Source organism: Triticum urartu, chromosome 7 (assembly GCF_003073215.2).
Source record: "Triticum urartu cultivar G1812 chromosome 7, Tu2.1, whole genome shotgun sequence".
Taxonomy (NCBI): Eukaryota; Viridiplantae; Streptophyta; class Magnoliopsida; order Poales; family Poaceae; genus Triticum; species Triticum urartu.
This window is the reverse complement of record NC_053028.1, coordinates 254,015,001-254,026,980: the sequence shown is the minus strand read 5'-3', so window position 1 is coordinate 254,026,980 and position 11,980 is coordinate 254,015,001. Positions and strand designations below refer to the sequence as shown.

The 11,980-nt window shown below is 49.1% G+C and overlaps 1 protein-coding gene across 3 annotated transcripts; it reads left to right on the top strand.

The window, feature by feature from the left end:
- Window positions 1-1,220: 1,220 nt before the first annotated feature.
- On the top strand, window positions 1,221-3,254 carry LOC125522681. Of its 3 annotated transcripts, XR_007289918.1 has the most exons (4): window positions 1,231-1,491; window positions 1,626-1,735; window positions 2,378-2,627; window positions 2,716-3,253. XR_007289918.1 is itself a non-coding variant. In XM_048687722.1 (3 exons), exons 1-3 carry the CDS (start codon window positions 1,440-1,442, stop codon window positions 2,771-2,773), a joined length of 360 nt encoding a protein of 119 aa, XP_048543679.1. In that variant the 5' UTR covers window positions 1,230-1,439; the 3' UTR covers window positions 2,774-3,254. The 3 variants fall into 3 exon arrangements, 1 of the variants encoding a protein (XP_048543679.1); XM_048687722.1 differs by lacking the exon at window positions 1,626-1,735 and having other exon boundaries at window positions 1,230-1,491; window positions 2,716-3,254; XR_007289917.1 differs by lacking the exons at window positions 2,378-2,627; window positions 2,716-3,253 and having other exon boundaries at window positions 1,221-1,491; window positions 1,626-2,017.
- The last annotated feature ends 8,726 nt before the right edge of the window (window positions 3,255-11,980 follow it).

Below are 11,980 nucleotides of genomic sequence, written 5' to 3'. Positions count from 1 at the left end.
TGTGCAGAATAGGTCTCTAATATTTGCTCCTTTTCCAGCCCAGAATTCCAGCTGCCGGCATTCTCCCCTCTTCATGTAAACCTTGTAAAATAAGAGAGAATAGGCATAAGTATTGTGACATAATGTGTAATAACAGCCCATAATGCAATAAATATCGATATAAAAGCATGATGCAAATGGACATATCAACTCCCCCAAGTTTAGACCTCGCTTGTCCTCAAGCGAAAGCCGAAATCAGAAAAATATGTCCACATGTTTGGAGATAGAGGTGTCGATAAAAATAAAGTACGGACCTGAGGGCATCATGATCATTCTTAGAACATCAATATATATATATATATATATATATATAGGAAAAAGCAAAGATATAAAGTTTCACTCGCGCGGCTGCAATCACAAGCGCTCATTCGTGTGGGGATCTGGTCCCTCCTCTTACCTCATTTGCTTTTTCCTGATATTTTTCCTTTGATGCTTTTTTCCTCCTATAGAGATTGTTGGACCACGCTGCCTGCAAGAGAACAGAACCGTGGAGGCACTAGGCTGCTGTCCAGCAGGCAGGACCACCAGCGGTCGGCCCGAACGGTTCCAGGATGGAACTGGAGAACTGTTGGGCATTGGTTTGAACCTTTCCTTTTCTTGCGTTTTTTCACTCGAGACACTTAGGCCTCATTGACTATGTAGGATGCCATCTGTGTTGATGTCTCAAAAAACAATCTGTGTCGATACTTGATAGCAGCCCATAGCCCATTAGATGCAGGTGCTATGGGCTCAAAATTGGGCCGTTTTCCACTAATAATATACTATAATCTTTGTTTTCCCCTAATCCATATGACATGCATGATGCCATGTGGCATTGTTAGAAACCCTAAGACTGGTTGTAATGGGGAGTATCATATAGTAGTATCATGCATATGATACTAGTGTATAATACTACCTTCCTAATGCATAGTATATATTAGTATCATGTAGTATTCTATTTATTGCCATGCATGACACAAAGTAGCATAACATTTATTATGATACTGTATCATGATATGATACTCCACAATCTCTTTCTTCATTTAAGGCTATGACACCTCATCAAAATTGCCTAGTTGACATGCATGATACTAACTATGATACTACTATTACAACTAGCCTAATCGTTGTGCACCGGTACCAGTCCTGCACCGCCCAACCCTGCCCAAGCGAGCGTTATTCATCCCCATGGATACGACATGCTATCTGGTGCACCCGTGAGCAGGCACCAGCACTGCGCCGACCACTTTAGGGGAAAAGCAGACCCGTGACCATCAACGCAGTCAAACGATCGGAGTGTCGCTTGCATCCTCTCCTAACTCGCCTGCCCAGATAGAGAGAGAGAGAGCCCTACTGAGAGAGGAGATACAACCTCGTCATAGCAAGATCAGCGTGCTGGAGACCGAGCGACGTCCTTTTCAATGGAGAAGAACGGCAGCACTGCACAGGCGATGGAGGTCGACGAACTAAAAGGTAAGCATATTTTTGCAAGGGGAGAGAACTGCGCTGCGAAAGCTTTCACCGTTTTCTTAGAACTACTAGATCATTAGATGCAATAGTAGTTAATACTCGTTTTTTGGTTGCTCCGCTTGATTTTGTTGCACTAGATGCATACACCGCAGTCCCTAGTGTGGATCAGAACACACAACCAGCCAACAAGAGCACACCTGGCGCTGAGAGGATTGATGGGGAAAACACGGACGAGGAGGAAAAGATTGTCAGTATTAACCTTGACGTATCTGCAGTTTCAGTTGTTGTTTGTTTCCCTCGATAGTTAAATAAGTTCAGTTGGATGTGTTGTTCTGAATGTCAACTGAATGCCAGAAGCGAGCTGCGTTCTCGCTGCGGCCTTGTCTTTTTTAGATCAAGTTAGTTAGCTTTAGACTCGGCACGATTCAGGCTCGTAGGATGGCACATGCAATTGTTGGATCGTGGCGAGTTTTCAGTTTTTCTGTTAGCGACTAATAAAAGTAAGAATAGAAAAGAAGCACTCTTTACGCGTCGCATGCTCTCTGTTCCCTTCCACCTCCTGTGCGTGTATTGTGTTATTCAGAGAGAAAGATTAGAGTTTGAGAGCAACTAGATCACAGCCTCAAAACCAACAAAGGTTAGCAAACCAGCGGAAGGGGCCGAAGCAGACAACAGCCGGCAAGGTATTTCTCGCACTAGGCAAGCATCCACCCTCTCCCACATAAACAATTGCCATCAGATTTCCATGATATACGCACGTACTAAATCACAAAGTTTCAGTATAGGAGGACTAGATCATTTTAGAATCATACACTTATCGTTCCAACTCTGAACACACTATGCACCAGCATGGTTTCCATCAAGCTTAGAGGTTGTATTAATCTTACAGGAACAAAGAGGGGAAGCATAGCATCGGAGGGAAGCCTGGGGGCGATCGAGCGGGCGATGGAAGAAGAAGTGAAGCTTGGGAAGAAAATTGTGTTCGAACCAGCTGTGTGCATGTCTTTCAACTCTGAGCAGGAGGCATATGAGTTTTACAATGCGCACTCCTGGGAAGTCAGGTTCGGCATCAAGCGTGGGAACAAGTACATCAACGGCAACCCTACAAATCTAAACAAGATTTACTGTGCTCATGCGAGGTTAGCTAACATGTCAGTTTTTTAGAATTAATGTAAATTGATTCGAGATATATGGCTAACAGACTCGTTTTTGTTATCTTGGATGAAGGGCAAAGATAGTAAACAAAATTCAAGATCATCCAGGACGCAATGTCGTTAACCGTTAACGTACCCAGCCGCCCATGGAATTGTAGACGGCACGGGTTCGCTCACTAGGGGCCTGGTCGTCGTGGAACACCCTCACCGATGCAACTTGATTGCGCCACCCGCCGTCCGTGAAACGGACGAGGTACGATTGTACCGAGAGGGCGGACACGTCGACGGCTACCCTCGTTGAACTCGACGAGGATTGCTTCCTTCAACGCCCCCGGTCGACGCACGCCGCGGTGATCACCATTGCGGTGGCTCGGAGACGGTTCTCTTCTTCCACCATGGCGGGTGTGCCCTCAATCATGCAGTAAGACATGAACGGACAGTTGTTTGGGTCGGAGGAAAACGACATCGGGAGCTCACGTTCTCCATCGGTGGTATAGTTTTTGGTTGGTTTCTACCACTGAAGCGTAACACAAAGGCTATTTTGTGGTTTTGGCATGACCCGCGGTCTATTTTATATATAAACATGCACGTCTTTAAATGAATGCGTCACACACTGAGCCTGCTGACAGCTGCCAGGCTACCTTCTTATGGCGTGCAAGGGCATACCATTGGTTAAATGAAAGACATCAAACCAGGGCACGCATCTGTACAGAAGACCAGGGCACGCCACGTACAGAAGACAGTAGTAACCAGGCGGGCTCGAATTAGGTACTGTGTGCGTATCAATGACACACGGATGTGTGTTCTGAACCTTACCCTTGACGATTGAAGACATTTTTGACCGGGGAGAGATCTTGAGTAGCGCGCTCTGCCGTTTTAGCCGATAGCGAACCACATCTGTTTGTCATCGCCATATGCCCACGTATAGGTGGATCAGCAAAATCAACAACATCAGGCAGCACGGGGCACCAGTGAAACATCTTCCATCTAGTTTACCAATTTGAGAACTGTAAGCAACTGCGCGTTTACCAATTTTCCAGGTGTATAAGAAACTTTCTTTCTAGGCGCATGTTCGGCTACCTAATGGAGTGATTGAGAGATGCTGGGTAGGAAGAGAAAGAGAGATGATTGATGTAGGACGTGAGATCGATATACAATACAATTGCATCATTTGGGCGTGTGGATGGGGGGCACGTCTTATGGGTGAACGAGACACCCCCTTGGACCTCAACGACATATCACACGGAATCTCTGTCATGCACTGCGAGAACCATCAATACACCTACAGTAGGAACCCTTTATTAAGGAACAAGAACCCTTCCATATAACATGGACTGTGAGCATATCGATAGCTCTTACTCGTCGTTGATGGGAAAGAGGGCGAGAGTGATCAACCATGATTGTTCAATTTGGTCGGAACGTCACATAGTGCACGGGGATGGCACTCCTCTTAACAGGTGACCAAGGAACTAAGGTGACATTTTTATTCTTGGTCTTACAAAAGTTTTCCAACGCGCCCATGCATTCACATATCATATGGAACCTCTGCTTTTGCGTTATATTGGATGTGTGTGTGGGTGGGGGGGTGTGGGGGGGGGGGTGGAGGGAGAGAGTGATAGATCCTTCCTCGTATATCGTTGTATCAAAAAGATTGCATAGTGCCACACGGGCGTCCCGGGGGGCATCTTATGGGTGAACGAGACCCCCATTCGGCTCCATCGACATATCACACGACCTTTTGTTATGCATTGTGAGAACCATCCATACTTGCACAGCAGGCACCCTTATTTTATGGAACGAGAACCCTTCCATATAGCAAAGACCGGGGGGCTATTTGACACCTGCTACCCGTCCCTTATCATTACATCGGATGGTGATGTGAACGGCGGAGATAGAGATCAAACATCATTTCAAAATTTACCAAAAAAGGCGCATTGCACACCAGATGGGGGGCTCCTCTAGCGGAAGGATCACTCTTTTTATGCATGCGAACCCTCTTCTAGCAAGGTGAGAACCTTTTCACACTCGTCGGATGGATCACTCTTTTTATGAACCCGAACCTTTCATATTCGTTGGAAGGATCCATGTTTTTATGCATGTGAACATTTTCTCTTCATCGCACACCATTGGATAGTGTGTGAATAGGAAAAAGTAGAACCATGCAGATAGCAGCATGACACACTCCTAAATTCAAATGAGATGCATTCGGACATATGCGAATATAATACACAACTTTTCTCTCCCAATCATAGTAATTTCGAATGACCGGAGGGGAGAAAGTGAGAGGAACCATTTTAATAATGAATGAGAACCCTTCTATGAAAATGTGTGAACCTTTCACGCTCGACAGGAGGGATCCATCATTTTATGCATGCGAACCCTTCTCAATCACACACCGCATGATAACGTATCACCGCATCGGTGCAACGCGAGGACCATTCATTTTATGCATACAAACTATTTATAAACCTGACGTGGTAAATAGACGCTCTTCCACGCGTGTGCAAGTTTAACCGGGGAGAAGTAATTTTCTGATGTAATGTACCAATCATAGGACCTTTGTTATGCATTGTGAGAACCACCCACACACTCGCAGTAGGCACCCTTATTTATGGAACGAGAACCCTTCTATATATCGTAGACCAGGGGCCTATTGCACCCAGGGCGGGGGGGGGTGGCGGGGGGCTCTCTTATTGGTGAACGAGAACCCTCAGATGGCAAGGTAAGAACCTTTCGTACTCGTCGAAAGGATCCTTCTTTTTATGCAGGCGAACATTTTCCCTCCATTGCACACCATTGGACAATGTGTGCATGGGAAAAGGGTCGAAACATGCAAACAGTCATTGAACCTCATTTCAATTTTGCAAAACTTTGCGTTGTGCACCGGGGAGGCGGGAGGGTGGGGGACTTCTCGTACTAGAGAACGAGAAACCTCATATGGCAAGGTCAGAACCTTTCGTACTCGACAGAATGATCTCTCTTTTCATGCAAACGAACCTTTTCTCTCCAACGCACACCAGTGGACAGTATGTGAATAGGAAAAAGTAGAACCATACAGACGGCAACACGTCACACTCTTGATTTCGAATGAGAAGTGTTCCTACTTATGCGGATATAACACACAACCTTTTTCTTATCACAACTAACGAATCAAACAGAACATAATTCAAAAGTGGGCCAATAAAACAATGCATGAAATTTGTCATTACAAGTCCAGCAACATGTTCGAAAATAAAAGGACATAACATGAGGTCAATACAACTTCTCTGAAAATAATATGAGATTACATGACAAACCCGATTGTACTCATAACATCAGGCCATAAAAAATGACCGGCCCCCATACTGGAATACATTAGTTCTCAACTACACTTACCAAAAACTTAGGCGACCAAGACAGGGTCACCAGCAAAACCTTACACGCTAGGTTGGTGTTGCTGGAAACTTAGGCGGCCAAGAAGTGATGGCCATCATTGTTGTAGGCTGGCTGGCAGCCGGAGGACGGCGAATGCCCAATGAAGGACACGATTGACGACGAGCCTATGCCACCCTTCTCGTCCGCGTCACCCTCACTGGTGCATTGCACCATGACCATCGGCGAGGCCCGTGCCCATTACATGGACATGGTGCATGAGGAGCGGGATGAGCAGTTCCAGGAGGCACAGGCCGACGCCGCCCACAACCACCAACTCCTCCAGGAGCACCTGCAAGCGGAGGAGCAGCTCACCGCTGGCAGGGCGACCGCGCCGGACGCGGACCTGGCGGAGCAGGCGACGCTGCTCGACTCCTACCACTCTGCCCGCGAGATTTGCCTCGCCCGCTGGTGGTACCGGTAGCGGGTGGTGAAACTGGTGGCCACCTACAAGGAGTGCGGTGAGGCGGCAGACGAGCTGTTCGGCAAGACCGGCGACAAGGACGACATCGCCGGCTCCGTAGAGGTCACGCCTCGCTACCACAAACACGAAGCTGGCACGTCCGCAGGCACCGCAGACAGCGAGGAAGAGTAGTGCATGGTAGGGCGCCGCCGCCCGGGTCCCAAGAATGCCATTGCTCCTCCACTTGGTGGGCTGAGCACCTCGGTCGATTAGTCATTTGGCGGCGACATGGAGGTGGACAACTTCAGTTGTCGGGGCTTCGGAGGTGGAGGTTACGAAGGAGGAGCTGGAGAAGGTGAAGCTTCATTTTTTGGGGCTCATGGCCGGAAATGGGGAATGGGTGCCGGCGATCTTTTAGTTTAGGTATTATACCTCTAGAGTGAGACGAGCACTGCTTCTAGGTGAATTATGTCTGAAATGTAATAAATTCCTTCATGTTCTATATGAAATCTAATGAAAATCCGTCGTTTTGCATGAACTTTGTCTGGTTCATATGAAAATCCGGTTGTGTTTGCACAAATTTCGTCTGTTAGTTCGAATAGTGTTTGCAATGTATGTGGCAACCTTGGATATCGCCCTCCCGTATCCGTGTCCATGGACAAGTCCTCTCTGTCCACAGACAGACGCAGGGAGAAAATTTACTGGTCGCTGTTGGAGATGCCCTAAAGCCCTATTCAGCCCCAAGACTATTTACAGGGGAGGGGCGAGTAGAAAAAACAATGTTTTTACCGCGGCAAAAGTCAAATGCTCGCCCCCCAAAAAAACAACTCTCGTGTCTCATGTAATCATGGGTTCAGAGGTCTACTGGCCCTTTTTTGTCGGTTCTCTCTTGTACGTCGTCGCGCAGACAGGGGAGGGCGGCCCATGATCGGAGTCACGCGGAGTCGTCTAAAGGGTAGCGCGGCTACTCCTTTGGATACGAGGCTGCCCATTTGGTGTTCTACCAAAAAGCCCAATAGCAGCAGAAGATCGACGAACTTGGTTTCTTCGTAGGGTGGCAGCGCGCAGCAGATCTAAGGTATGTACTTCCCCCTCTGAACTGATTGATAAAACAAGTCGACGAATCCAGTCCTAGCTGCTGAAGCGATCCTGCGGCGAGGGGTAGTGTCGTCTCAATCAATATCATAGTACTTCGATTCCACCATGGGTCATGTGTGCATTATTTCTAAAACTCACCCATCGGTTTGCACGATTTTTATGTATAGATCGATCATGTACACCCATGTATGAGCGCATGACCTATAGCATCCTCGATCCTGAAATCCTGTTTTCGTCCAGTGCACCGTGCAACGAGGATTTTTGCAAAGGCATCCCGCATGTGTAATGTTGAATGTGCTTCTGATGAAAAATTGACTTCTTTCAGGTTGGCATTTCTTGATGCAGGGATGGATGGCTACGGGATCCTAGCTTCGGGGTCGAGCGCACGCGGACAGATTGATGATGCATCATCGGAAACAGAAGAAGAAGAGAGTATTGGTTTCCCTGCAGGAGGTGGTGTTGCGGAGTCAGAGTTAGACGAAGAAGATCAGAACCAGCCTAATGGGAAGGCGCCCGCCATTAGCTCGAGGTGCAGCGTTAAGAAGCTTCACGATTTGATCGCTTCGCTTGACGAGCAGAAAAGACAATACGTCCTGGAGATGGAGTTTGCCTCTCCTTGTACTGTACGAACATGGTTTGCTCAGTCAAACTAACATAAATCACAGGCTTACTACTTAGGAACAAAATCGATAAACGACGAAGATCCAACTGAACATATGTACAATGTAGGAAATGATGAGTGATGTAGTTGTAGTTCGTCACGACACTGAAAGAACAAAAGAAGTGCCACACATTCTCTTATTTTCAGAGCTATAAACATTCAGCAAACACTAGAAACTGACGAAATGCATGCATAGGTTCGTCTGACCACCTTAGGGAGTAACCCTAATGTGCATGTTGCAGCCCTGCCTCTTTATTTAGTCATTTATTCCATGGGTGAGCCAAAGACAGAACCACCATGCAAAATAAAAAGCCTATTACTCAACATAGATTTTTTTCACTTCAAACACAAACTGTCGATAAAACAGAGAAAATACCTGCTTCCCACTGTTGTTGTGACTTGCTGCACCATGGAGGGGGTCGACGTCGATGACAACAGGGACGATGGCTCCTGCAAACACGTCTCCCATTCCATGAACTCTCGCGGGGAGACTTTGGCTTCCGTTGCTTGCATGTCCATCTCTGGACCATTCCATGCCGACAAAACTATAGCTAAACAGCGTCGTTAGCGGAGCGCAGGGGCACCGGTGGCCGGTGGGGAGAGATACTTGATGTATGCAAAGATAGTAGCGAACCGTGGCGTCAGTTATTGCATGCAGATGTCCAGTGGCGTTTGTGATTACTACGCAGCTGGACGGCTATCGCCAATGCATAAAAAGAGGCCATCAAGTGGCACTTGATTCACGTGCAAACGGTTTTGAACCGTGTAAACAAAGCTAGAAGAAAATGGCAAGTTTTAATGCCCGGAAGAGTGCAGCGCGGCTAGGAACTTTTTGCAAATGACCTCTGAGGAAGTCTTAAATTAGGGGTGTTCGGGTAGCCGGACTATACCTTCAGCCGGACTCCAGGACTATGAAGATACAAGATTGAAGACTTCGTCCCGTGTCCGGATGGGACTTTCCTTGGCGTGGAAGGCAAGCTTGGCGATGCGGATATTCAAGATCTCCTACCATTGTAACTGACTTTGTGTAACCCTAACCCTCTCCGGTGTCTATATAAACCGGAGGGTTTTAGTCCGTAGGACAACTTCATCATACAACAATCATACCATAGGCTAGCTTCTAGGGTTTAGCCTCCTTGATCTCGTGGTAGATCTACTCTTGTACTACCCATATCATCAATATTAATCAAGCAGGACGTAGGGTTTTACCTCCATCAAGAGGGCCCGAACCTGGGTAAAACATCGTGTTCCTTGCCTCCTGTTACCATCCGGCCTAGACGCACAGTTCGGGACCCCCTACCCGAGATCCGCCGGTTTTGACACCGACATTGGTGCTTTCATTGAGAGTTCCTCTGTGTCGTCGCTTTTAGGCCCGATGGCTCCTTGATCATCAACAACGATGTAGTCCAGGGTGAGACTTTTCTCCCCGGACAGATCTTCGTCTTCGGCGGCTTCGCACTGCGGGCCAATTCGCTTGGCCACCTTGAGCAGATCGAAAGCTACGCCCCTGGCCATCAGGTCAGGTTTGGAAGCCTAAACTACACGGCTGACATCCGGGGACTTGATCTTCGACGGATTCGAGCCACAGCCAAGCGCGCCGCACTGTCTCGATGGGCATGATATAGCTCTGCCGCCGAACAGCGCCTTGGAGGCCGCACACGCATCGGTTCCGACCATTGATTCGGAGCCTACTGCGCCGATCGAGGATCAGCGGTTGGACGCTGCCTCAGGGGCTGCGATCTCAGAGGCGATCGAGCCGAACTCCAGCCCCGCACTCCGCATGGCCCGTGACTCCGAGGAGCCGGATTCCTCTCCGAACTCCGAGCCCCCCGCGCCCCTGCCGATCGAATCCGATTGGGCGCCGATAATGGAGTTCACCGCCGCGGACATCTTTCAGCACTCGCCCTTCGGCGACATCCTGAATTCTCTAAAGTCTCTCTCTTTATCAGGAGAGCCCTGGCCGGACTACGGTCAGCAAGGTTGGGATACGGACGATGAAGAAATTCAAAACCCACCCACCACCCACTTCGTAGCCACTGTCGACGACTTAACCGACATGCTTGACTTCGACTCCGAAGACATCGACGGCATGGACGACGATGCAGGAGACGAACAAGAACCAGCACCTGTAGGGCGCTGGAAGGCCACCTCGTCATATGACATATATATGGTGGACACTCCAAAGGATGGAGATGGCGATGGAACAGCGGGGGACGATACCTCTAAGAAACAGCCCAAGCGCCGGCGTCAGCGGCGCCGCTCTAAATCCCGCCAAAGCAAAAACGGTGATTCCGGCACGGGAGATAATACTACTCCGGATAGCGCCGAAGAACACCCCCTCCAGCAAGATTCAGCACAGGAGGACAGAGAAGCCAGCCCTCACGAGAGGGCGGCGGACCAAGAGGTTGAGGACGATAATTATACGCCTCCCTCCGAAGACGAGGCAAGCCTCGACGACGACGAGTTCGTCATGCTAGAGGAACTCGCCGAACAAGAGCGTTTTAAACGCAGGCTTATGGCCACGGCAAGCAGCCTCAAGAAAAAGCAGCAACAGCTTAGAGCTGATCAGGATTTGCTAGCTGACAGATGGACTGAAGTCCTTGCGGCCGAAGAGTATGAACTCGAACGCCCCTCCAAGAGTTACCCAAAGCGCAGGCTGCTACCCCGACTAGAGGAGGAAGCACCTACATCACCAGCGCATGACATGGCCGACCGGCCACCTCGTGGCCGCGACAGAGAGGCCTCTTGGCCCTCCACTCAAGCCATGCCCCGCACGCCGCGCCAAGCATACTAAGGCACGGGAAAATGCGCCGACCTGCGACATACTGGAGGACAAGCAAGGCAAACAAGATCGATCTACGGATCGCAGGCGCCCCACGCACGTGACGGTGATCGTCACTCCGGATGCAATAACCGGCCGGGCCGAACTCAACAGACAAAGCTCTTCGAGCTGCGTCGATATAGCCCAATACAGAGGCGCCGCACACCCACTATGCTTCACAGATGAAGTAATGGATCATAAAATCCCTGAGGGCTTCAAACCCGTAAACATCGAATCGTACGATGGCACAACAGATCCTGCGGTATGGATCGAGGATTATCTCCTTCATATCCACATGGCCCGCGGCGATGATCTACACGCCATCAAATACCTCCCACTCAAACTTAAGGGACCGGCCCGGCATTGGCTTAACAGCTTGCCAGACTCAATCGGTTCTTGGGAGGACCTGGAAGCCGCATTCCTTGACAACTTCCAGGGCACTTATGTGCGACCACGGACGCCGATGACCTAAGCCACATAATTCAGCAGCCAGAAGAATCGGCCAGGCAATTCTGGACACGGTTCCTAACAAAGAAAAACCAGATAGTCGACTGTCCGGACGCAGAGGCCTTAGCGGCCTTCAAGCATAATATCCGTGACGAGTGGCTTGGCCCGGCACCTGGGACAGGAAAAGCCGAAATCTATGGCAGCCCTCACGACACTCATGACCCGCTTTTGCGCGGGAGAAGACAGCTGGCTAGCTCGCAGCAACAACTTAACCAAGAACCCTGGTAATTCGAATACCAAGGACAAAAGTGACAGGTCGCGTCGGAACAAACAAAAGCGCCGCGTTAACAGCGACAGCAACGAGGATACGGCAGTTAATGCCGGATTCCGAGGCTACAAATCCGGTCAACGGAAAAAGCCATTCAAAAGAAATACTCAGGGCCCGTCCAGTTTGGACCGAATACTCGACCGCTTGTGCCAGATACAGGCACCCTCTG